At 46.8% G+C, this 27,124-nt stretch overlaps 1 protein-coding gene across 1 annotated transcript in view; it reads right to left on the reverse strand.

Moving 5' to 3' along the window:
* Positions 1 to 27,124, reverse strand: part of LOC120995473 (TATA-binding protein-associated factor 2N-like) — a 58,434-nt gene that overhangs the window by 21,267 nt on the left and 10,043 nt on the right. The window contains exons 3-7 of the mRNA XM_040424708.1: positions 26,154 to 26,226; positions 21,667 to 21,757; positions 15,997 to 16,081; positions 6,920 to 7,131; positions 2,594 to 2,711 (exon numbers count right to left, since the gene is read on the reverse strand). Of these exons, the coding sequence (XP_040280642.1) occupies positions 2,594 to 2,711; positions 6,920 to 7,131; positions 15,997 to 16,081; positions 21,667 to 21,757; positions 26,154 to 26,226 (579 nt within the window). The remainder of the gene's footprint in view (positions 1 to 2,593; positions 2,712 to 6,919; positions 7,132 to 15,996; positions 16,082 to 21,666; positions 21,758 to 26,153; positions 26,227 to 27,124) is intronic.

Genomic DNA, 27,124 nt, shown 5'->3' on the forward strand with positions numbered 1-27,124 from the left:
ACAGTAGGTACAAGCTCTGTGCCAATCTCATCATAGCAATGTGGATATACACAAGCAGACGCAGGAACACGTGTGTAATATTACATCAGGGATCAGTAATTACTGCGCTCCAGCTGTTCTGAAATTACAGATCTCAAAATCCTCCTTTCATTTCACTGGGAGTAGTAAGAAAGGCCAAGTAAGTGTTTAGCTGCTGTGAAGCTACAACACCCAGCAGAGTGCCGAACGTTACTGATCAATTAAATATTAAAGGGGTTGTATCAACTCAGACAATTGGGGGGCATTTTGCTAGGAAATGCCCCCATTGTCTGATAGGTAGGACCTGCACATATCTTTCTGTTGGCCCCATAGAAATGAATGGGAGAGGTGGCTGCGCCCCCCATTGATTTCTACAAGGATTCCAAAAATAGCCAAGTGTGCCGCTCAGCTGTTTTTGGCAGGCAAATAGGAAGGCTTGTTGGTAGCCGGATACTGTAACAGAAGTGCATAATAATCCTCAAGTCTTTCTTTGAGGATACTCTAACTGGGCCAGTCATCTAGACTAGAAAGCCATAGTTGGTAATTGGTGCAAATAAACATAAAATGACTATCCACTTCCCTTTTTCTGCCATCTTTTCAGGCTACCCGACGCACAGTGTATCGATGGTCCAAGACATTTATTGCTTGTCCAGTGCTGCTCATGTGATCAGCACTGGCCAATCCAATGGCAGTAGGAAGGGACTTGAACTACCGACGCACACAATATGCATTGAGTATTCCGTTAAGCAGTGACCATTTTGGTTGGAAGAAGAGAGGCTTTGGAATCAACAAATCCATGGGTCAAAGGAAGAAAAGGAGGATACCATGTAAAAGTTCAGTCTGTTGCTCAGTGAATTCTGTCTTGAACATTCTGGCTGCCTGCAGCTATAGCTAGTTGGGAGTTTAGTGCAAATGCGTTAATATTTTTAATTGTCTTTGGCATTTTCTACACTTGGCGTTCACCTAAATGTGAGCTCATATATAGGTATCTAATGGCATGTCAAAAGAAGGCACTGGAGTTGGAGACAGATTGCTAAGGCTCACAATACTGATGGCAGAATTGTTTTCTGCTTCATCAATAGGACTGTATGTGCATTACAGTTCTGACGCAGTGAACAGGAAATTCCGACTTGGAAATCCAAATCTTTCCTGTTGAATCAACTACTTGAATGTATTGACTTGTGTCTTGTTTGCTGTTCTTGCTTTCCATTATTGTCTACTATTGAGGGTACATGTCACAGTTTATATTTTATATTGCTCTACACTACCTGTGTGTGGGGTGTGTTTTTTTTTTGTTTGTTTTTTTCACATAGTAGATTATGCTACTAAATTTGATTTCTCTTAATTCAGAACTGTAAAGTAAAAATCTTTTGAAAGCAAAAAGCCTAAGGGTTCATTCACACGTCCGTGAGATACCGGACTGGCATTCGGCTTAGTGCAGGAGCGCACGGCATCATTGGTTGCTATGACGCCGTTCTCTCCTGCACTAAGCAGGATGCCAGTCTGGTATCTCATGGACCGTGTTCCACAGACATGTGAATGAAGCCTAAGGTCAGTTCCCACATAGCGGTAACAGCATACGGATATGCAGCTTTACCACAAATCAACAGTTTTCAAACTGGTTAATAATGGTCATGCGGTTTTGTGGGACTCAAAGAACCCAAGATACTCAGCCTGGTTGATCAGTCTTGTGGACGGGTCTGGATTTGTACCAGTATTATGCTCATATGAAACTGGCCTTGGACTGATGCATTCACTACAAAACTATTATTGCTGGGGAGACTTATCAAACTGGTGTAAAGTAGAACTAGCTCAGTTACCCATAGCAACCAATCAGATTCCACCTTTCATTTTCCAAAGGAGCTGTTGATAATGAAAGGTTGCTTTGGGAAACTAAGCCAGTCCTCCTTTACACCAGTTTGATAAATCACCCCCTTAGTGAATGCTTACAGAACCCAATGAATTTAATGAACAGTCAAATACTGCATTCAGGTGTAGATTCGGATACTCCAGAACGAGAGACACCACTTGAAGTAATACACAGTACTATACAAATTTGGTCACAAAAAAACTGCTCTGACCAAGATTAAATGTATAAAATACTTTGTTACAAGCACCATAAAATAAATAAGTTTCCTCCCAAATATGAAATGGTGCACAACATTCCATATATCTATTTTACATATTAATAGAAGAATTTCACATATTAGGCATCTCCAAACATAACAGGTTACATTAAAAGGGTTGTGTGGTTTTATGAGAAAACTGGACAACTCTGGGGGATCAGACTGCAACAAAGAACTGGTAAAAACTTACCTGGTCACATGCTGCAGATACCTGCAGTGTCTTTTTTTACCCGGCTGGTGTCACCACTTTGGCCAGGTAAATAGAGCCCAGATAGGAGAACTGGAGCAGTGGTGTGGAATCTGCCAGGTAAGTACTTACCACCGGTTCTTTCCTGCAGACTGATCCTGAGAGAGGTCTGGTTATCTCACAGAACCCTACCCATTTAAATGACTAATGAGAAAAGAAACTTCAATGAGAAAAGAAGTAAAAAAGAAGGATCTGTACTAACCTCACGCCAGTAGGTCTATCTGAGTCAAAGCCACCACGGCCTCTGCCACCGCCAAAACTTTGGGACCCACCAAATCCACGATCACCACCATACCTGCTGTGATCGCGACGTTCATCATCTATATTAAGAAATTATACATTAAAGAAAACACAGGTATATTTTAAAAATCGGGTTGACACAAATTCCAAATTTAAATTTTAAGAAAATACCATGTGCACTAAGCACTGACTGTAAATCGGAAAGCCATGGCTGCAAAGTGCAGTATAACCAGGACAGTGGAAGCGGGTGCCTATGGAGATCTACTCTGTTTACACATGACAAAGAACCCATACAGCATTTGTCAACTTAAAGGGAGTCTGTCACCAGCATTTCACTTTTTTAACCCTTCCCACAGCTCCCTAGCATGCTTACAGTTAATAAAAACGTTACCTCTGGCATCAATCCTGGACTTATAGAACACTCAAAAACAAATCTTTATAAGATATGGAAATGAGGGCTCGCAAGTGCCCAGGGCGGCATTACTCTGAGGTGCCCTGCTTGCTCAGCCTCCTCATTGCATCCCCCCGCCCCTTCCTACCCTCTGCCCGCCCATCCTTTCCCTCTGACCGCCTTTGTACTAACTTGTTATGCTGCAGATATCCCGCGCCAGCGCACTGCGACGCCCATTCCTTGTACGGCATCACAGTAACTATTGCGCCAGCTAACGACGCCGATTTTCGTGTCGTTAGCCGGCGCATGCGCAATAGTTACTGTGATGCCGTACAAGGAATGGGCATCGCAGTGCGCATGCGCCGGCCAAAGGAATGAGTGCGCCGGCGCGGGATATCGGCAGCATAACAAGTTAGTACAAAGGCGGTCAGAGGGAAAGGATGGGCGGGCAGAGAGTAGGAAGGGGCGGGCAGAGAGTAGGAAGGGGCGGGGGGATGCAATGAGAAGGCTGAGCAAGCAGGGCACCTAAGAGAGTAATGCCGCCCTGGGCACTTGCGAGCCCTCATTTGCATATCTTATAAAGATCGTTTTTGAGGGTTCTACAAGTCCAGGATTGATGCCAGAGGTAACGTTTTTATTAACTGTAAGCATGCTAGGGAGCTGGGGAAGGGTTAAAAAAGTAAAATGCTGGTGACAGACTCCATTTAAATATTCTTTTTATGCGTTTTGGATGGTCATTGTTTGAAAGTAGAGCTTTAAAATCTTGCGTTAATAAAGGTGAACTTTATTTTTTTCATGTAACTTACTCTGTAAGCCTCCAGGATTTTGTCTTTAAAAACTACATGCCCTGCCTATTTGTACTATTAACGCATATGGAGATCGAAAAATAAATTTGACCAAATTACAACAAACCATAAGCATTTTATCCATAAAGTGTGAAAGCCTAATCTACACAAACTGGACATAAATCAAACATAAATCTGAAATGCCATATGGAAAATTGCAAAGAAATCTAGATTACAGAACACTTGAATGGATCCACAATCCCGATGATATGGTGCGGACCGTCAGATGTGGATCGCGGACTAAATTCAGGTGAATGGGTCCGAATCTGCAGACAGGGCGCACACAGTTGATGCCAGTGCATTGTGGACCGCAGTTTGCAGCCCGCAGCACATTCGTATGCATGAGCCCTTAACCCAATAATCACATTCACATGAAGCAGATATTGTTACAAATGAAATTCTGTTCCATTCATCAGATTTTTGTGGTTTCCGCAGCAGGTGTATGGATTTATGCACATCTCATTAGAGGAATCAGACAGACAATCTGCCACATACACTATTCATAAAAAGTTAGGGATATTTGGCTTTCGAGCAAAATTTATGGAAAACTGAAAAAGTTCACTCTAGTCTACAGTGATATTAAATTATGAGGTGGACATTTAAGTAGAAGCATGCAATGGTGATTTCCTCATCATCTCTAACTATTTAAACAAAAGCCAACAGTGGTGGCTATAGTAGGTATACCCTCACAAAAATGTCACTGTCAATAACTTGTCATGTGGCCTTGAGCATCAATTACAGCTTGACAACGACGTCTCATGTTGTTCACAAGTCGACTTATTGTCTGCTGAGGCATGGCATCCCATTCTTCTTGAAGGACAGCCCTAAGGTCATTGAGGTTCTGGGGTACAGAGTTACGAGCCTCTACACGTGTAGGTTTTCAAGGGGATTCAGGTCTGGATAGAGTGCAGGCCACTCCATTTGAGGTACCGCAGTCTCCAGCAGCCGTTCCCTAATGATGCAACCTCGATGAGCTTGCGCATTGTAGTCCATGAAGATGAAATTCTGTGTTGATCATGCAGAGGCACAAGGACTGGATTAAGGCTCTTTCACACTTGCGTTGTCCGGATCCGGCATGTACTCCACTTGCCGGAATTACACTCCGGATCCGGAAAAACGCAAGTGTACTGAAAGCATTTGAAGACGGAACCGTCTTCCAAATGCTTTCAGTGTTACTATGGCACCCAGGACGCTATTAAAGTCCTGGTTGCCATAGTAGGAGCGGGGAGTGGGGGAGCAGTGTACTTACAGTCCGTGCGGCTCCCGGGGCGCTCCAGAATGACGTCAGAGCGCCCCATGCGCATGGATGACGTGATCCATGCGATCACGTGATCCATGCGCATGGGGCGCCCTGACGTCACTCTGGAGCGCCCGGGGAGCCGCACGGACGGTAAGTACACTGCTCCCCCGCTCCACTTACCATGGCTGTCAGGACTTTAGCGTCCCGGCAGCCATGGTAACCACTCTGAAAAAGCTAAATGTCGGCTCCGGCAATGCGCCGAAACGACGTTTAGCTTAAGGCCGGATCCGGATCAATGCCTTCCAATGGGCATTAATTCCGGATCCGGCCTTGCGGCAAGTGTTCCGGATTTTTGGCCGGAGCAAAAAGCGCAGCATGCTGCGGTATTTTCTCCGGCCAACAAACGTTCCGTACCGGAACTGAAGACATCCTGATGCATCCTGAACGGATTACTCTCCATTCAGAATGCATTAGGATAATCCTGATCAGGATTTTCCGGCATAGAGCCCCGACGACGGAACTCTATGCCGGAAGACAATAACGCAGGTGTGAAAGAGCCCTTAATTATGTTATTCCAGTAGTATGGACATGTCACAGTACCATTCATAAAGTGTAGGGCAGTTCTGTATTGACTAGACCTACCTGCCCACACTGTACCACCACCAAAGGCTTGTCTCGTGACAACAGTGGCTGATGCATAACGCTTTCCTTAACGTCTCCACCATCATTGCTGGCCATCATTTCTACTCAGTGTGAATTGATTTTCATCAATGAACAGCACTGAGGCCCACTGGTTCCTCGTCCAGAGTAGATGAGCCCTGGCCCATGCAAGACGAGGCCTGTGGTCAGGCATTCTTGCAGGTTGTCGAGCACGCAGACCACGCTGAGGTAAACGGCTTCAAATGGTCTGACGTGACACTTTGGTGCCTCTCACCTCACTTAAATGTGCCTGGAGTTGTGTGGCATTCATCATCAGGTACCATAGGGCATTGTTCACGATGTAGCATTCATCAGTGTGGGACATGGCCAAAGGACGTCCACTTCAATGCCTTTCTGTATCTCTGTTGCAACCTGCTGATGACACTCTGTGACCCTCTAAGTTCAGTGGCCACTTCCGTCTGAGAACATCCTACTTGAAGCCTTGCAATGGCGAGGTACTGTTGATCAATTGTTAGGTGTCGTCTTGGTCTCATGATGTCAAAATGTGAACAGCATGACGAGGACTGTTCAAATATTGAACAAGGAAATTTATTGGGCGATTTGCCGTTAAGCTCCTTGTCAGAGAACAGCAAGTTTCACAAAAAGGACTGAAACATTGAACAGTTGGACGTGTGCATTCATTAAAGGGGACCTTTCATCAGTTTAGCCCTAGTCTAATTATGGTCTTACCTTATAGGGCACTTTTTTTCCCCAAAGACCCCCTGTTCGTGCCCTGTTGGCCCCGTTGATTTTGGCACCTTATATTATGAGCAGACTCAGTTATACTAGGCGGAGACTCGCAGTTACGCTGGGGGCGGTTCTCTTCTCCATGGCTGTGAGCGCATCCAATCAGAGCGCACCGCTCTTAGCCAGGGAGAATGAGCCCCTCCCTATAAAGGTAAGACTATAATTGGACTAGGGCTAAACTGATGAAAGATCTTCTTTAAGTTCACCTGTAAAGGTTAAAGTGCATTTTAGGTTCATCCTGAAATTTCACCCACAAGCCAAATATCCCTAACTTTCTGTGAGTAGGGTACCCTTATGATTTGCATTGGTATGTACAATTAATCTAGGCGTTTAGGCAGTTCTTACTAAAATTAAGGGGCACTTCACCTTGAGAGGAATGGCTATAACCCTCTTTCCGGGAGGAGTAGGGCTGAGCTTGTCCACCGTATCCAGATGATTCATAGGATTCTTGAGTCTGCGGTTGCCCATAGCCTGACTTTGGCTTTTGCCCATAGTCTTGTTGATCATAGGACTCTTGAGGCTGTTGATAAGGCGGTCTGCTGCTACCAGACTGATTTTCATGTGACGAACCTCTGGTGCTGTATTAGGAAATTGGTCATCATTACATTTTCAAATTTAATCTCAAGCAAGTAGAATTACTGTATTAAACCTAGACCACAAACACTCAAAAGGATGAGAGAAAGCTCAACACTAGAGCTCCTTAAAAGAATATATTATAGGGAGTCTGTCTTCAGGAAAGTCACTTTTAAACCATGTAGGGCTAACCTAGCTGAATGTAATGATGCCCTTCACTAAGCAATTAGTCTGGAGAAAAAGTACTTTTATTCTGTATAGAAATTAGGGTACTTTCACAGTAGCGTTTTTCTTTTCCGGCATAGAGTTCCATCCTAGGGGATCTATACCGGAAAATAACTGATCAGTTTTATCCCCATGCATTCTGAATGAAGAACAATCCGTTCAGGATGCATCCGGATGTCTTCCGTTCAGTCTTTTTGACTTTTTCATGACAGAGATAACAACGCAGCGTGCTGCGGTTTTAAACGAACACTTCGAACCGCATCGACTGATCCAGTATTACGGTCTACGCATGCGCAGACCTTTAAAAATGTGAAAAAATAAACACCGGATCCGTTTTGCCTGATGACACCGGAAAAAGGAGATTTTTGTATAACTTACCAGTAAAATCTCTTTCTCGCTCTTCATTGGGGGACACAGAAACCGTGGGTATAGCTATGTCCTCTAGGAGGCGTTGACACTAGTAAAAGCTGTTAGCTCCTCCCCTGGCAGCTATACCCCCTCCAGCCTGGAGAGAGAGCTTCAGTTTGTGAGAAGCAGTAGGAGAAGCAAGCCAACCAAAGAGAAAAAACACGTGGAAAACCAACCATGTCAAAGGACCCAACGGGGTCCAAACTAGCAACAGCTACAACTGTGGCCGGACAACAATACTGGGTGGGTGCTGTGTCCCCCAATGAAGAGCGAGAAAGAAACTTTACTGGTAAGTTATAAAAAAACCTCCTTTTCTCGCCCATATTCATTGGGGGGGGGACACAGAAACCGTGGGACGTTCAAGAGCAGTCCACGGGAAGGGAAAAACCACAGACCCATGGAAGCAAGCGTCCCTGCTGGTAGCTAAGAAACTGCCGCCTGCAAGACCTTGTGGGCTAAGCAGCGGCCGCCAATGCATAAGAATGCACCTGGAAAAACTTTGTGAATGTGTGTAAGGAGGACCGGAAGCCGCGTTACACAACTGCGCAGTTGAGGCGCGATGCCTCAGAGCCCAAGAAGCGTCCACCACTCAGTGGAGCGAGCCGTGACACCTAAGGGTATGCGCCAGCACTTGCAGACCAAATCCAACGTGCAATCACCCTTTGGAGGCCACCAACCCCTAGCAAGGACCCTCCGGTGCGAAATGGGGGTCCGTACGCCGAGAGGGACTGGAGGCTGCTAACAAGGAGTAGAACTCTGACAACGTCCAATAATGTAACTCCCTTCCGTAGGGTGCGAGGAAAGGGACAGGGAAGGAAGGACAATTACTTCATTGATATGGAAGTCAGAGACTTTCGGGAAAAGGAATGGGCCGGAGAACTGCCATATCCCTGTGAAGAACCAGGAAGGGGATCTTGCAAGAGAGCACCCCCAACTAAGACACCCGCCTGATGGATGTGATAGCCACAAGAAAAACTACCTTCCAGGACAGGAGCCAGAGTAAGAACTCCCGCAAGGGCTCAAGTGGAGAAGACTGGAAGGCTGAGAGAACTACATACAAATCCCAAGGCTGTAAGGACGGTACAGAGGAACCGTATGAGCCGCTCCCTGAAGGAAGGTTCCCATGGCCACCAGAGTGCGCTGGAAGCAGCCCCAGGACAGAAGCGCCAACACCTGACCCATCAAGGAACTAAGGGCTAAACCAAGGTCCAACCCTGAATATAGAAGGATAGGACCGTGGGGAGAGAAAAAACAGGAAGAGAGGGGATGTCCCGGCGTTCACAGAAGCCCAGGAAGGACCTCCAGGTCCCACAATAGACCCTGGGCGATGCAGGCTTTCTGGCCTGAATCATAGTGCGGGAGACATCCACTGAAAACCCTCTCCACGTCAGAATGGAGGTTTCAATAGCCACGCCGACATCGAAATGCAGATGCAAGACCGGACCCCGTGAAAGAAGAAGGTAGTCTGAGTGGCAGTGACGTCTCCAGGAAGAACGAGGTCAGCATACCACGCGCTACGGGGTCAACTGACGGCTAGGATTTGTCGGAATGTCCTCCATCTGGATCCTCTGTAGAACCCTGGGAAGGAGGAGAATAAACGCGCAAGGAGGGAGAACTCCCACCAAGGAGAATCAGGGCGTCCCGTCGCACGCTTCCAGAACTCAGGCTCTGGAGAGAAAGGTGGGAAGCTTTCGTGTAGATACCGTTAGCACACCCGGACCAAAGGAATAGTCCCTGTAGAAGGAGGAATGTGGAGGGCGCCACAGCCCCCCAGTCTGGACCGGATCGAGCCTGGAAAGGAAGTCCACCAAACTAATACCCTGTGCAAATGCAGATGAGGGAAGGTAGCAACAAAGGAACTACCAAGGCATGCGGGATGGCTATGAACCCTGAGCAAGAGGGGGAAAAGACAGGAGAAGAATAGGCTAGGTTTGAGCCCATTCCCAGTCTGAGACTGGCACTATACCGAAGTAGCCAAGGACTAAGTGGCTGTGCAAAAACACCGCCTGAGGAGGAAGCCAAGCAAGGGGAGTCACACTGTATTGCTAGCCCCAAACCCCAGCAGAGGAGGGGGTCCCCGTAGAGCAGACCTGGGCAAACTACGGCCCGGCGGACCTTTTAATCCGGCCCCCGGCATTTTTGTTGCCGCCGCCGGCCCTGTAACAGCACGGAGTCACTGTCCGGAGTGAGGAGGGGGCGGGGCCCGCGGCCGCTCTGCGCTCCGCTCTGCTGCCTGGCCTGCCTGTCTCTTTAACAGAGCAGACCAGTGGCTGCTGGAGCGTGATGCAGCTGCCGCACAGGCAGAAAGAGGAAGGAGGCGGAGCCCCAGCCAGCAGCCACAGCCAAAGCCAAGCAACTAACAGAACTTACAGGTATTTGGTGGGGGTGGGGGGGGGCTCATATAGGACAGGGGGACAGTGTGTGCTTTCCTGCCTGCTACTACATCACCCCCCCCCCCCCCCCCCCCAGGGATTGTGGGGGTCATTAAGGGTTGGACTTGCTGCTGATGTTGAGTGTGCCAGTGTGTGTGTGTCCGTCCCTGTGTGTGTGTGTCCGTCCCTGTGTGTGTGTGTCTGTCCCTTTGTGTGTGTGTGTCTGTCCCTTTGTGTGTGTCCGTCCCTGTGTGTGTGTGTGTCTATCCCTGTGTGTGTGTGTTTGTCCCTTTGTGTGTGTGTGTGTGTGTCCATCCCTGTGTGTGTGTGTGTGTGTGTTTGTCCCTTTGTGTGTGTGTCCCCGTCCCTGTGTGTGTCCGTCCGTGTGTGTCTGTCCCTTTGTGTGTGTGTGAGTGTGTCTGTCCCTTTGTGTGTGTCCCCGTCCCTGTGTGTATGTCTCTCCCTGTGTGTATCACCTTGCCCACAGTGTTCCTATGTCTTGACGCAGCTGCTTCAGAACGTTCTGTGCGGGGAAGAAGATGGAAGAGGAGGCAGCGCCAGCATGGAGTCTGTGCGATAGACACAGGGAGGCACACTAAGGACGAAGGTAACACTTCCACATGATCTACACTAGTGTTATCTGTGGTTTTACATAGGACTGCAGGTAACACTACTACATTATTTAGCACTAGTGTTATCTGTGGTTTTACATAGGACTGCAGGTAACACTACCACAAGGTTAGCTCACACAGGGCGCCTGAACACCTAAGGCCGGCCCTGGCTGCGCACCCCAGCGCCAAGGGATGACGTCACTGATGTAATATGCCTCTTATATGTGGAGAGCGGTGATGTCACAGATGTAATATATTACTTATAAGTGATATATTACATCAGTGACATCACCACTCTCCACACATAAGTAATATATTACATCAGTGACATCACTGCTGTCCACATATACCGGTAAGTAATACATTACATCAGTGACATCACCGCTCATCACATATATGTGGAGAGCGGTGATGTCACTGATGTAATATATCGCCTATATGTGGACAGCGGTGATGTCACTGATGTAATATAACATTATATGTGGAGAGCGGTGATGTCACTGATGTAAAATATCACTTATATGTGGAGAGCGGTGATGTCACTGATGTAATATAACATTCTATGTGGAGAGTGTCCATGTCACTGATGCAATACAGCGCTCCAGATGGCGACCAAAATGGTCGCCAATGCGCCTTAAAATTTGCAGATGGCGACAAGACTTGTCATAGGCTACAGGCCTGAGGTCTATTTGGTAGTGAAATCCCAGCGCAGGCAGGCATGATGATGTCATCACGCCCGCCTGTGCCAGGACGCGCTGATTTTATGCAGTATTGAGTTTAGCCTTTTGGCCCGGCCCTCCAAAATATTTTCAGTTTCTCATGTGGCCCCATCGAAAAAATAATTGCCCACCCCTGCCGTAGAGGCTACCGAATTCAGTGTTAAAAAAAGAGTCCACCGCCTGACTAAAAGAGCTGTAAGAACCAAGCATGTAGTGGTAAGCAACACCGCTCCCACAGTATTAGCCAGTGCTTGCCCAGTCAGCAAAAAAACTGAGGGGGAGGCCTGAGACTATCCGTAGAAGCCACGTACCATACTACCCCAGTGAAGTAGAGCTAACCTCAAAACTCTACCTGGAAGGGTGCTGAACAGGCGCAACTGCCAAGCTAGCTCTAGGGTAGGACCCCTACACCTGAGAGGGATGTCCCACTGGAGTGACCACGAACTCGAGCATTAACGAAAAGCTGCACCTGTGGAGTAGAACAAGCTGTAAGAACTAAACCTGAGTGCCAGCATAACCACTTTCCCAGAGAAGGGGGAGTGGTGGATAGAGAATACAGAGTCAGTGAAACACTAATCGCTGGAACGTACTCACCATATATGTGCAATGGAGTACGCACTACGTATTGATGCGGACAATATCATGACCGACTGGAACAATGTAAGCCCATGGACATGGGGTTACTCTAGGACACAAGTGATGCTAGGAACCCCCTGAGAAGACAGTATAACCATGCACGAAACCAGCACCAAAGGAAGGAACAGCCACAGTGTCCACTGGTGGCACCCATATAGCACTAGGGTAAGAGTGCCGGGCACCTGCGAGTACCGACTGTTGCCACGCCCCCCTAGGTAATAAGCGAAAAGGACCTAGAGCAGTGGTGCCGCTGAATTGCAGCATCCGAAGAGGTTTAGTTATTCCCCGCTAGTGGAGCACTAGCGGAAGGGGGAAATGCACATCACTGTGCTTTCTGTTGCAACACCCCGTCTATGGAAGGATAGTGCGACAGTCAGAACCGTATGTAATGGTAGTGCAATAAGCTACCTAAGGAAGGTGGATGCATACGGCAAGTACTAGGGAGAATACTTCACCTATGACGAGGGGGGGGGGGGGGGGGGGGGGGAGAAACGCAGACGGCGAAAACTAGTGCACATTGAGAGTCCTGTACCCCGTGGGAGTGCAATTGTTGCACCTAAGTAAGGGGGTAATGCATACAGCACACATGTACTAGTGATAATGTCATCACGGATGGATATGCATAGCAGGCCCCAAAACTCATATCATTGTACTGAGTCCACCTATGGCAGGGGATAATGTATAAGGCAGATACTTAACCCAAAGTAGTGCAATTACTCCACCTAAAGAACGGTTAATGTATACCAAGTACTACAGGCCACCTTAGACGCAATCTTAAGAGATTGTGTCGGACTCATGTCAGGGTCTGAATCAGTGATCCCCCCCCCCCTTCTCCGGACGGGTGTGTCAGCGTGACCCAGGGAGGAAGGGTGGGGTTGCGAGGAAAAAGATGCACTGTATTCCGCTCGCGCATAGGTGTACTCCTCAGAATCTCACCCCTGGCAGGAGTGGACTGCGCAGGCGGGGACTTATCAACCAAACTACCCAGGGGGTGGGATGGGAACTTGAAGAGGTCCGTCTACCGGATTGCGCAGGCGGTGCAGTATCAATCAAGCGACTCCGGATGCGGAAACGTAGGTGGAGAATTATCCCCCAAACGACCCGGGAAGGTGGATTGGGAATGTCAGAGGGCCTTAACTGAATGGCGCCGGCGAAGAAACATCAACCAAACGACCCCAGAGGGTGGACTGGGAGTTCCAGCGGACCCCTACTCGATTGGTTGATAATTCCCCATCTGCGCAAACGACCCAGGAGGGTGGATGGGAATGTCAGAGATCCCTTATTGAATGTGCTGGTGGAGAAATATAAACCAAACGACCCGGAGGGCGGATTGGGAATGTCAGAGGTCCTCTATTGAATTGCGCAGGTGGAGAATATCAACCAAACGACCCGGAGGGTGGGTTGGGAACTCCAGAGGTTCTCCCCTGTATTGCGGTGGTGAGAATAATCAATGGCCCCAGAAGACGGATTGGAATCCTTCAGAGGTCCATCACTAATTGCGCAGGTGGAATTATCAACCAAACGACGCGGAGGGTGGATTGGGAACATCAGTTGCAGAGGAGGAGAATTATCAACCAAACGGCTCGGAGGGCAGATTGGAAACTATGAGAGGTGCTCCTTATCAGAGATAGGACATGGGCCCAGTGTGGTACTGCACAGACAGGGCAGCCTTGCGGTAATGAGGGGCGGGGAGGGGGCCGTATGGACGCACATCCCTTCTGTTTTTTTTTTTTTTTAACAAGATGACAGCCTCAAGCACAAGAGGCAGGAAAGGGTTAAATTCCTCCACGAGGAACATTGCACTTGGAGTGCCACGCCCCCTTAGTCTATCCCTCCCCAGATATGCCGGCCAGGAAGGGTTAAGGTCATCTTCATGACCAGGGGAGGGACCAAGTACTGCGAAATGAGCCTGCCCCGGCAACAGACGGGGGCTCCACCCCACGGGCCGGGCGGACACCAGCGCGTCCGGGATCAAGCGACTACGCCAAAAAAAAAAAAAAGGCGGCCGGAACAACATGCGGTGCACGGCAGAGTCGATTTTGGTGCCGTTTAACCCCTTCCGGAGGGGAGCGCTCGGCGTCCGCTCCAGATCTCTGGTCATGCAGTAAGTGCGTCCCCTCCAGCCTGCGATCTCCGCTAGCAAGCGTCTCCTCTGCACTGAGTGCACAACAAGGCCACCATAGAAAAAACGCCTGCCAGGCGGTTATACTGACATTAACCCCCTATGTGCCGCCCTGCTAGGGAAAGAGTGCCAGGCTTCCTGGCTGAATAAAACCTGCCAGAGAGGGAAGAAGGGAATGGCTACAGGGTGCTGGGCTAAGCCCTGTGCCTTGTTAAACTCTGCATTACTGTCACCAGGTAGGGAGGGAGGGGGCGACCCAGGAAGGACATACCTCACCTAAGTCCCGTGTACTCACCTCTCTTCATCCTCTTTACGTCTGTCGCCATTTTCACCCTTCCTCTGGTCCAGCAGGGTCACCCCTTCAGCCACTGGCACCGTAGTGGCAGGAAGCTGGGATTAAGGGACCGACGGGTGACCCCTTGGCTGGCGGGATGCATGGAGCGAGGCTGCCCTGGTCCACCTTGTCTTCTGTGGGGGAGGCCGCAGTGCGGGTGACCGGCACTGTCGCAATTCGACCCCGGGAGAACAGGGAGGCGAGGCGTCCACTGTTTCCCATCTGAAAAAGGGAAAAAAATAAAACTAAAATAAAAAATCTTCAGGAGATCCCTGCAGGAGCAGGGAGGTATTGCCTCCTATTGACACTAGAAAAACTGAAGCTCTCTCCAGGCTGGAGGGGGTATAGCTGCCAGGGGAGGAGCTAACAGCTTTTACTAGAGTCACCGCCTCCTAGAGGACATAGCTATACCCACGGTTCCTGTGTCCCCCAATGAATATGGACGAGAAAACGGATCCGGTATTGCAATGCATTTTTCTGACTGATCAGGATCCTGATAAGTCTGAAAAATGCCTGATCAGTCAGTAAAAAAATGACGTGTTTTCATACAGTTTGCCTGATCAGGCAAGCAGTTCAGGCAACGGAACTGCCTGCCGGAATCAAACAACGCAAGTGTGAAAGTACCCTTAGCAGTTAAGTGCACAGAGGGCAAGCCCAAGACACTCTGCACTCTTGACCCTCCTGTTTCCTTTACCAGCCCCTCCCTCTCCTTGACTGACAGAGCCAGGTTCTGGCATAGTCATCTTGCCTGGCCCTGTAAATCAAGGAGAGAAACACAGGAAGGAGGAGCAAGGGTGTACTCTGATAATGAATGCATCCATGTATTAAGGTATTTGTTGCAGAAATTTCTGGGGCAGACACATCTATTCCACATTACATTTAAATGGGCTTGTTTCTGCTATACGAGCATAGATTTTTGCAAGCTCCATTCAGCTGAATGGGACAGATGTAGATGTTTCAGAGAAATATCTGCTATATGTGCACACTTATTGTGCAAAGCAAATACAAGATTACGCATAGCTTAAAATGTGAGCTATCATATCGAGATCATGCACCTTTAAACAAATTGATCTCAAAACCTAGCCAGGATATTTCCACAAGTGAAAAAAATAAATTTACAAAAATGTAAATGGGTTGTCTGGTTTTCTATACTGATGGGGTCCGACACCCAGCAGCTCCGCTGATCAGGTGTCAACATCGCAGCGACAAGCAGTGTAATTACAGCTCCTCCGTATCATTCACGTGGATGGGATGAAGTATAACTACAACTGCTCCTTTTTATTCAAGTGATGGGACGGAGGAGTTGCGATTACACTGCTCGCCGCTGCAATGTCGACGACTAGTAGATAAACAGTGAAGAGAATGCAGAGCTGCAATGACAGGGCTGCTGGGAGTTGGACCTGGCTAATCTGGTATTGATAACCGGACATTTTAAACTCTTACCTTCCTACTGATGATTCAGAAGTCTGTCCATAACCACCATAAGATTGCTGACTTTCATATGGTGCTTGAGAAGACTGGCCATAACCTAAAAAAGCCCAACATAGTTAACAAGTGTATAATAAGTAAAATATCCATGAAAAGTACAGGGTCATGCAGGATAGCAGACGATAATGTGAATGTACATTGAGAAGGTTAGTTCACCCTGCTTCCCCTGCATGCCATATTAGTATATATAGTAGGACGGTGGAAGCACAACACATTGCTATACAAACAATCGAAGGTTTAAGTCCATAAATGAGACAAAAATAAATAAAAATTACACTGTATTTATACACACAAATGTTAAAAAAGTGAAGCTTCTCCTATAACTGGTACTATAATGCAAAATTATATGTTACTGTATTTTTCGCCCTATAAGACACACATTATTCCCAGCCAGAGTGGGGGGGAAATGTCAGCGTGTCTTACGGGGCGAATACTTATGGAAGCGCTCACTAGTACAGGAGGATCGGGAAGCTGTGAATGCAGCCCTCCCCGGGCTCTGTACTCACCGATTACTGGTCTTCCTCTGCCACTCGCTGTGCTGTGACTGCACACAGCACGAGTATGTTGGCACACTGTGGCCTCATGCTGCAGGGTATCAGATCACAGAATAGCACGTGGCAGGAAGAATAAAAGCATGGATGTCAGGAGCGGAGGCGGTGTCAGGAGCAGGTGAAGTAAGTTGGATGGGAGTTGGGGTTGGTCATTCACACTGGGGCTCTGATCTGAGGTCTGCTTGGGAGTCATTCACATGGGGGGTTTGAATGATAATGAGGGGGGGTCTTATTCCCATTGGGGCTCTGATCTGAGGTCTGATTGAGGGTCTTATGAACATTTTGGGTTTGAGCTGAGGTCTGAAAAAATATATTTCTTATTTTCCACCTCTAAAACCTAGGTTCATTTTATAGGACAAAAATATGACAATTAGCTCACAGGGAACGCCATAAAAAATATAAAGTAAAAATAGAAATTCAATAGAAACTGATCAAAAACATTGTGAGTACCCCAAAATAGTAGTGATAAAAAAATAAAAAAAATTTAAATACAGCTTGTCCTGCAATAATAAAAACAATCCCTCATATGGCTCCATCAGCAGTAAATTAAAAACATGAGCATCTGTATACAAAGCTAAATTATTATTATTTTTTTTTTTTAAATCATATTGACCCACACAGTGAATGCTATAAAAAGGGAACCCCCCCCCAAAAAAAAAAGAAAAAAAAAAAAAAAAGGGAAGAATTGTGTTTTATTCCATCATAAACTTTCTCAATACATGGAACACAAGGCTATGTACACCTTAAGGCCGAGTTCACACGAACGTGTGTGACCCGTGCCTGTGCTGCGGCCCGCAATGCACGATAGCCGGCCGTAGGTCAGCCGCATCGGATCGCGGACCCATTCACTTTAATGGGTCCGCGATCCAGCCGTTCCGCTAAAAGATAGAACAAGTCCTATCTTTTAGCGGAACAGAAGTACGGGACGTAACCCCACGGAGGCACTCCGTAGTGCTTCCGAGGGGTCCCGTCCCGTGCGGCCGTTCCGCGATACCGGATTTGCGGACCCATTGAAGTGAATGGGTCCGCATCCGTGATGCGAAATTCACACGGAACTGTGGCAGTGTATTGCGGCCCGCAATACGGCCACAGATCACACATGTTCGTGTGAACTTAGCCTTAGGAGGAGGGTGGATAAAAATCAATGATAAAAAAAAAAATAATCAGTTTTTTTTTATTTAAATCAGATTTTTTTGAATAAAATGCTTTTTGGAGGAAAATATATTACCATCCAAAGGTTATTCCATCATGAAATAAAGATTCGTTTTTTAATTATGTAGAATAAGGCTGTAGATGTGTAATTTTTTTAGTAAATAAATTCCATTAATCCATTTACAATGTCATGCTCTTCCAGAGTTTTTTTTTTTTTTAGATTGGGCAGTTTCTCTGCCTACAAGATATTATCACAGATGCTTGGTTTACTTTTGCAGTTCTCAAAACTGAATTTGACTCAGCAGAGATCACATGCCTCTTCTTCACAGCAAAAATGTTATAACATGAACAGAGTTGAGAAAAATACCTTAATCCTAACTTCTACAAATATGAAAAGTTATTCTAAAAATCTTCATCTACTTGCATATTATAAGTTATACCAGCAAGAATTTGTCTTGATTTAAATCATAGTTTTCTACATAAAGCCTTACTGACTAGTGATTTAAATCATTTTGATTTTAAATCAAATCCACCCTGTTTAGGAGCAATTTTTGTTAGTGCATTGTCCTCATTTTGACTTAATTTTTTTCAATTGGTCTAGCTGAATGACCTGGCTTCGCACAGGTATATTTACTCCATTTCATTTATTGTCTGTGTGTCATTAAAAGATAGACACTATCCACTATAACAGTGACATCCACAGTGCCCTCCCCTTTAATAGTGACCTCCGCAGTGACCACCCAATTATTAGTGACCTCCACAGTACCCAGTCTTGTTAACATTGATTTCCAAAATAACCTGCCCTTTAACCGTGACCTCCACAGAGCTCTATTCCCTTAAAATGTGACTTCCACAACACCCCACCCCCATAAAAGTGACCTCTATAGTACCCCGCCCCTAACACTGACCTCCATAGCGGACCATCACCTTAACTGTGACCTCCACAGTTGGCTGCCCCCTTAACAGAGACCTCCACAGTGCCCACCCCTTTAACAGTTACATTCACAGCACCCCACCCCCTTAACAGTGACCTCCACAGTGGCTGCCCCTTTTTTAGTGACCTCCACAGTACCCCATCTCCTTAACAGTGATTACCACAACACCCTGCCCCCTTTAACAGTGGCCTTTACAGCAATCTGCACCTTGACACTGACCTCCACAGCAGCCTGCCCCAGGGTAGCCAGAGGTCCGGTTTTAGGCCAGGCAGTTCGGCTTTCAGACTCCCTGTCCTCCGTCCGGCGCAGAGCCTGGACAGACACAGGGATGTCCTTTTGAACAGCTTACTCTCAGACAGCAGCAATGTATTGTCTGAGCGTGAGCTGCAGGGAGAAAGTCACCCTCCTTCCCAACCCTTCTGCTGACAGAAGATGATTTTTACCTTTATTTTTTCAATACCAGTCAGCTGTGAAGTGGGAGGGGCGTGGCTTAGCGGGATCTGGGGCGGGGGTTTTAAGTCCATCTTTTGAGGTTGGCCTGAATGGTCACCCTACCTGCCCCCTTAACTGACCTCCACAGCACTCGGTTCCCTTTAACAGTGTCACCCACAGCGCCCTGCCCCATTTAAGCTGACCTACAGCAGTGAAGAAAAAGGGCTGGGTTGTTATGGAAACCTGGTGTAAAACATTATGTATGTGGAGACTAAGGACCTGCGAGCTTCTATTGGCTGATAAGGGACATGTGAACGTGTGTATGGCAGTTGGAATATAAAGAGAAAAAGACCTGCAGGCTTCTATTGGCTAATGTAGGTAATGTGATGTGCCATAATTGTATTGTTTGGGAATATCTCAGAAACGGTACGTCCTAGAGAGCAGAGACCTGGTCTAAAACCTTCCCGGACACCTGATATACCCGTGTGCCAAATTTTGTGACGGTGCAGATTCCTTTAGCGGACATACACACACACACACACACACATTAAGCTTTATATATTAGATATGGAGTCCTTTTCTCTGTACACAGATGAGATGCTCTAGTAACAGGATCTGAATTTTCTCTCTGATGGGCTCCTTACCTCTGACCTTATAAAGCTCAATATGTATCTTACTAATAAGAATGTGGCTTAAATAACTGTATGACCTCATAATAATCTAGAGATAGGGTTTATTAGATGAAAGGCACAAAGTGAAAGTAGGATGCACACATCTAAAAATAAACAAAAAAAAACAGTTAACCCATTGTGACAGAACGGCTCAATATTTTTAATAAAGACCAACTGAAAAAATGTTTAGCCCCAAATGAGTCACATGAAATCAAAACAAAATTGTCCCCAAAGGTGTACATAGTCTTTAAGGGGTATTCCAGGATTTTGACTGTATCCTGAGGATAGGTCATTAACCATTAGGATACCAGTGGTGTTTTTGGCGTTTACATTTTTCTTACCCATCTTCCTTGAGCCATAATTTTTTTATATTTCCGTTCACACAGCTGTACGAGGGCTTATTTTTTGCAGGACAAGGTGTACTTTCTAATGCCACCATTAATTATGGCATACAATCTAGTGGAAGCGGTAAAAAAAATTCCAAATGGGGTGGAATTGGGGAAAAATATATATATTTTGTTCCCATGGCGTTAAGTTTGCGGCAAAACTGATCCATGCCCTTCATTTACTGGGTCAGTACGATTAGAACGATACCCCATATGTATAGTTATTTTTTTAATGTCTAAATAGAGTAAAAATAAATTTTACACCACCATTAGGGATGAGCGACTCGACTTTCAAGTCGATTCGCATAAAACTTCGTTTGAATACTGTACTACGGAGTCTGGCAAGACTTCTGGTAATAACTTTGCAAATTAATTTTTACTGAATATATAATATATAATATATATATATATATATATATATATATATATATATATATATATATATATATATATATATATATATATATATATATATATTTACCGACTCTGGTTTGGTTCCAGATGGTACCTTGGAACCGAATCAGAGTTTGGTATCAAGGTTTTTTACAGTAGAAATTAATTTACGAAGTTATTACCTGAAGTAATAAGTTTGACTCCTAGGAGCCAATACATTCTAATACTGTATGGAGCACTCGCTCCATACAGTATTCAAACAAAGATTTATGCAGATGCTTTATCTGAAGTCGATTCGCTTATCGCCATATTCTGACCGCCCCCTAAATTTTATAGTTATATTTACTGAGCTGTGTGGGGGCTAATTTTTTGCGGGACAATCTGTATTTTTTATTGATACCATTTAGCTGTGAGAAGAAATATAAATAAAAATAAATAAAAAAAATGGCAAATTGGTGGCTACAATAAGAATCATTGGCCAGTTAGAATGCCAGTAACAAACACAGAAGCGCGAGCTTCTGGGTTTTTGACCCTTTTGATGCAGTGATCTCGCTTGATCACGGCATCTAAAGGCTTTAATTACAGCGATCGGCATTATTAGCCGCAGGTCTCTGCTGTTTGAAACAGCGGAGACCTGCTGGCCATAATGCCCGATGCCCGTGCAATCGGGCGCTATGTTTGACTATCGCTCCAGCGCCGTACATTTACGCCACTGGTAGCGCAAGGGTTAATATAGGCCATCAATATCAGATTGTCAAGGTCTGACAACCCACTGATCATCTGTTCCCATGTAACTCCATGGCCGGAGTTAGCTAGTGCAGTGCTGCTCACATTCACTTCAATGTGGATTCACAGCGGATTGAGATGTGTAGTTTAGAGCTACTCATGAACAAGTGTTCAGCTGGGGTGTCGGACTCTAAATCGGATACTGATGGCCTATCCTTAGGATAGGATATACATAGTAAAATTCTGGAATACCTCTTTAAAATGATGCTATTAAAACTACAACTTGGCCCACAAAAACTAAACCCTCCTATAGCTAGGTTGAAAGAATAATAAAGTGATGGATCTTGGAGATTGGGATTTCTCTTCTTAGTAACATTACCTGACTGACCCTGACCATAGCCAGGATTGTAAGAACCATAGCTCTGCCCATAAGCCGTTGATTCTGGTGCTTGTCCATATGCAGAATAGTCCTGAGTACAGAATAAATTACATTTAATTACACCACATTTTGGTCAACAATTAAATGTTATAAAGAGACTTGCACCAGTTGTCAGGTGGGAAAAGTTGCAAGTTGAGTGAAGGACCAGTTTATAGGAAAAAAATGTTTTTTTTTTACTTTGCTTATACGTCACACCCCCTCCACTTGGCAGACCACAGATGACAGATTAAGGCTACATTCACACGGACGTGACAGACTTTATTTTCATCACACCTCCATTTAAGAACAATGGCAGTCTACAGGGTTATTTAAACGGAAGTTTTTTTTTATGTAAAATTCTTCTCTCACCCACTTTCACTGACCGACAGCGCCCCCCCCCCCCCCCCCCATACAATTGAAACTGGACCTTTAACGTCCGTAACAGTTTGTGGTTTTAAAGAGGACCTTTCACCAGAATAAAACCTCTAAACTGACTATACAGACATGGAGAGAGGCGCCCAGGGATCCCCCTGCACTTACTGTTATCCCCGGGCGCCGCTCCGTTCGCCCGGTATAGCCTCCGGTATCTTCATAGCTAGGCTCCACCCAGGGGAACCTCCAGGAGTCTCATTCTCCTATGCTGTAGCGCTGGCCAATCACAGTGCTCAGCTCATAGCCAGAGAGGATTTTTTTTTCTCTTAGGCTATGAGCTGAGCGCTGCGATTGGTCAGCGCTACAGCATAGGAGAAAGACGCCGGCAGGCCGCTCTACCTGTCTGTATAGTCAGTTTAGAGGTTTTATTCTGGTGAAAGGTCCTCTTTAAGACTTTCTTCCGCTTGTGTGAATGTAGCCTTACTCTAATTTACCAAAGAAACTGTCCTAAATTCTAGTTCAAATCTATGCCATATCAAACTAGCACGTCTTACACCAACAGTTTGTACGAAGGGTCCTTCTAGACCTATGGATGATCTGGCAGATCAGAAACGAAGCAGACAATCCCAATGCCTGTCAGATCCTCAGTGGAGATGAGGGGACAAATGATTGATACAGCGATCGCTTGTCCCTATTGTTTCAGTATGATCTGCTGCACAGGAACAATAATTTACAGACCCAGTAGGAGGAGAAGCCGCCAGAGGAGGGGGCTGTCGCAGACCTGGAGGAGGAGAAGCGCCGAAAGGACTGGTTTCTAGAGCCAGAGGGCCGAGCTCTGAAGGCGTGCTTGGATCTAGATTGGGGCAGCTGGGTGCTCTTGCCCCCCGTAGCGTCAGATAATCTCGTCCAGTTTAGCATCGAAGAGTCTGGAGCCCGCAAAGGGGAGGCTAGTGAGGGAACGCTTGGAGGAAGCGTCGGCGTCCCAGACCTTTAACCAGACCTCCCTGCGCTGCGTGACCGATAGGGCAGAAACACGCGCAAAGAGTGCTAACCGTCCAATGAGGCCTAACAGAGGAATGTTGTCGCCTGAGACATCTGGAGGACGAAGTTCAAGGTGTCCGCAAAGGCATCCTGCTCTGCGAGGTCCTGATGGTGGCGTTGCAACCACACCGAAAGCACCCTGGCTACCCAGGCCGAGGCGAACGCGGGCCGCAGACCTGTGCCCACCAGAGTGAAGATGGCTTTAGAAAGAGTCCAAACGCCTGTGAACAGAGTCCTGTAGGGAGTACCCATCCAGGACAGGTATTGCCGTGTTCTTAGCCAATCTGGCCACCGGCGGGTCGACCTTAGGAGGGGAAGACCACTGCTGCACGTTTTCTGCCGGGAAAGGATAAAGAGTATCCATGCGTCTTGTGGCAGAAAAACAGTGATTAGGGCGCTCCCAGGCCTTAGAAAGGACCTTGGCGAACTCTCCATGAATGGGGAATGTGACTGCCTCTGGTTTCCTGGAATGAAAAAGGGGGTTCCCCCTGTATGTCAAAGGTGTCACGGACCGCCGTGACCAAGTCTGCCACCATGGTGGAGAGCTTAGGCGAGGGTTCCGGCTCTGTGTCCTCGTCCGAGCTGGACCTTTCCCCTTCAGACCTGTAGTCCCTGCGAGGGGGAAGAGTCTGAACACACCTACAGGCGAGGGGGAGAAGCAGAGTCAACCGAGGAGGGATGCTGCTGCGTACGCTGCCTCTTAACGGTCGAGCGTCCTCTGTGGGGGGCACCGGCAGGTGGAGCGGTGCTAACCACAGGATCCGTGGCCGTCATGTGTTCCATAAAGCCCATGGCGCCGCGCGAGACTTGTGCCAAGTCCGCGGCCGCCCTAGATATGGCAGAGGCCCAGGAGGGCTCCGAAGGGGCGGAAGAGGGACTGGGCTGGTTTGGGGGAGGAGGATCATCCTGTCCCGAGGCAAGGCAAGAGTCACAGGAGCCTGTGACCTATAGTGGCAAGCAGCAGACCTTACAGGATCCCAGTGGGACCCGAGTTGCCGCCTTAGATTTTTGGGGGAGAGCCGGATGTACTTATCTGCGTCCTGCAGTCTTCACCCTCTGTTCCGGACCAGCAGGGTTCACCTCTTCAGTCAGCTGGCACAAGGAGTGGCAGTGATCTGGATAGAGGGCAAGAGTAGGTGACCCTGGATCTGGTAGGCCACCGGAGCTGCAGGTCGAGCCCGGTTCCACTTATCTTCTGGGGGGAAAGGGAGGTAGCCGGGGACGTCCATTCGACCCCGGCGCTCGCTCCACTGAGAGTCCAGGGACGCACCATGCGACCCTGCGTCCTCAGTTGAGAAAAACAAACAGGAGTAGAAAAAAAATTACAGGGACAACCCTGCAGGAGCAGGAGTGTGACCTCCTTATCCGACACCAAGCTAAAAACTGACGTCCTCCTGTTGGAGCATGGGGGTATAGCCAGTGGAGGAGGAGCTGTTTTTCTTATTTGCATAGTGTCTCCTCCTAGTAATGGCCTAAGCTATATCCATGGACTGTGTCTCCCCAATGGAATGGGTGAGAAATATAATATATCTTAGCACTTCTCTTCATCTTCTCCTATGTCAAAAAAAAATAATTATGAAATCTGTGTCCTAAAGTCATCCATGTCACCTTCCTAGTATGGTCATAAGCTGTATGACCGTGGCTGGATCCTCTCTGCAGTAGGACAAAAAGATTGTCAGGCCCACCCCCTTAAGATCAGCAGGAGAGTAATTCCTTTGTTCTCTACAGGATTTCTAAAGTTCCCCTTGTACAGGACAATTGAGCAGATGATTGTTGGGAAAGGAAGCGTTCCTTCCTGATAATCGCCTGCTCGTCAGTGAAGAAGCGATGATCTCCACAGTATGGGGAGCAGTGGTCACTAATGCCATCTCTCATCCCCATACAGATTCATTGTTTGCCTGTAGCATAGGCCATTTTACACAGCACGATCTGCTGCCGGCAAATGCTGATTTAGGTGTCCGCATGAATGAGTGTTTCCCTTGCCCATCAGGTAATCGGTGGCACCTTTACACCACCAGATAATCGCTAAGGAGCGTTCCTAGAGAAACAGCCCATGTGAAGCGGACTTAGAAGACTGTTCTTATGAACGAGCAGAAAAGGTGCAGACTGACAAGCCCTGAGGGCAACTATGCTCCGTGCTCACTTTTAGCACTCATTTCTAGGTTTACCACTCCCTTAAATTTCACCTCACATCTCTGAATCAAAAATTTCATGGGTACGGATAGTGCATGTGAATGGACTCCTACGAAACCAGATTCATATGTTGGAGAAAAGAAAACGTACAGTGGACTTGAAACTACACAATGGATTTCAAATGGAACGCACTCAATCATCAGACTGGATGATTTTCAAGCAAATTCTCAGGAACAAGCATTCCTGTTAACCGGCCCATATGATCATGCAGCTGATAAACGAGTGAACGCTCATTTGTTGACCAGTTTGCATCTTTTTCAGAATGAAAGATTTGTAGCAGTGTAATCAGGGATGTGCTACTGATGACCATTAGAATCACATGGGAGAGGGGGAAGAGCAGCTGAGGAGGCAATCACTTCTCCTCCATACACTTTGCAGCAGCCCGCAAAATAGCCCGATGTAAGGAGCACCAATCGATGCGCTAATTGTTGATCGGTGGTCGCCATGCCTGTACATCAGGCAGTCTAAGGCTACAAGGCGACATGTGCCATGCAACAAAAATGGTACAACTACATTGCTATGTGTCATGCGACGGTCAATGGCGTCACACTGCGACACGGCAGTCGCACAAAAATCCAACTTCGATGGATTTTTTGCAACTGTTGTGTCACAGTCACAGCATTATAAAAAACGTTGCCCAACTTTTCTGCGGCAAATGTCGCCCTAGCCTAATAGGGCCCTTATTTTGCACCTCCTGCAAATACCACAAATTATAAGGCAAAGGGTGAAAGCCAATGTAACAGTCTGAGCTGCAACCAGCCCCAATCAAAGGTCACAATTTATGGCCTAGATGGCAGGTATGAACTTAGCTTAATATTAAGTGTTACGTTTTGCCCACCTACCTGTGAAGTTTGTCCAGCAGTTTGACCCCCCGGATTTCCATACTGACCACTTGGATTTCCATATGCAGCATAACTGCAAAAACAAATATATAATTTAACAAGAAAGTGTACAACACACCAATTATGCTCAAATAAAAAATTGGCGTCTACACCTTTGTATAGTTAGTGGTTAATGAGTTCAAGATCGGGCCCCCACTCGTGACCATATTTTCATTGTTTTTTAGCCTAATCCCACTTGCTGACTCACTCTAATGTCACTAAGCGTGGCGAGTGCCATAAGAGTACATCACAGCGATGGCACAGGTTCAGGAGCTAGCCTCATGCCATTGCTTGCAAGTGCCAGCTGTATTGTCTGACCTCCCTGGCAGGATCAGAGATAACCCTAATCCCAGCTGTTCAAAGGGGTTCTCCAGGCTTTTAATCTTGATGACCTATCCTCAGGATAGGTAATCAATATCAGATGTATCCCTTCTCTCTTCCTGCTGCTATGTCTATGGCGAGTAGGAAGAGAGAAGGGGAACTGCACGTGCACGCTTTCCCTTCACATGGCTGATCGACGGGGGTGTAGGACCCCCACCAATCTGATATTGATTACCTATCTAGAGTACAGGTCATCAATATTAAAAGCCCGGAGAACCCCTTTAACCCTTCAGATGCATCCAAGTAGTTAGACAAGAGGGAGGTCCCTCTGTTCTATAATAGGCACCCTGTGAACACAACGGCGCAGTGACTCCAGCAGGGTGTAATACAATGCCTATGAGAATCACCAAACACAAAGTTTGTAAAAACAAATAAGCTTTATATGGGAAAAGGTTATACAAACATAATCTGTATAGTTGACCCCAATGTCCTAACAGTTTTTTTTCATCACAGCATGTATACAGATCACACTACAAAAAATAAAAATAAAATAAAAAAAGCCCTCACAAGCTCCATCAGTAGAAAAATAAAAAAAAAACTGAATATGGCGA

This window comes from Bufo bufo, chromosome 3 (assembly GCF_905171765.1).
Source record: "Bufo bufo chromosome 3, aBufBuf1.1, whole genome shotgun sequence".
NCBI lineage: Eukaryota > Metazoa > Chordata > Amphibia > Anura > Bufonidae > Bufo > Bufo bufo.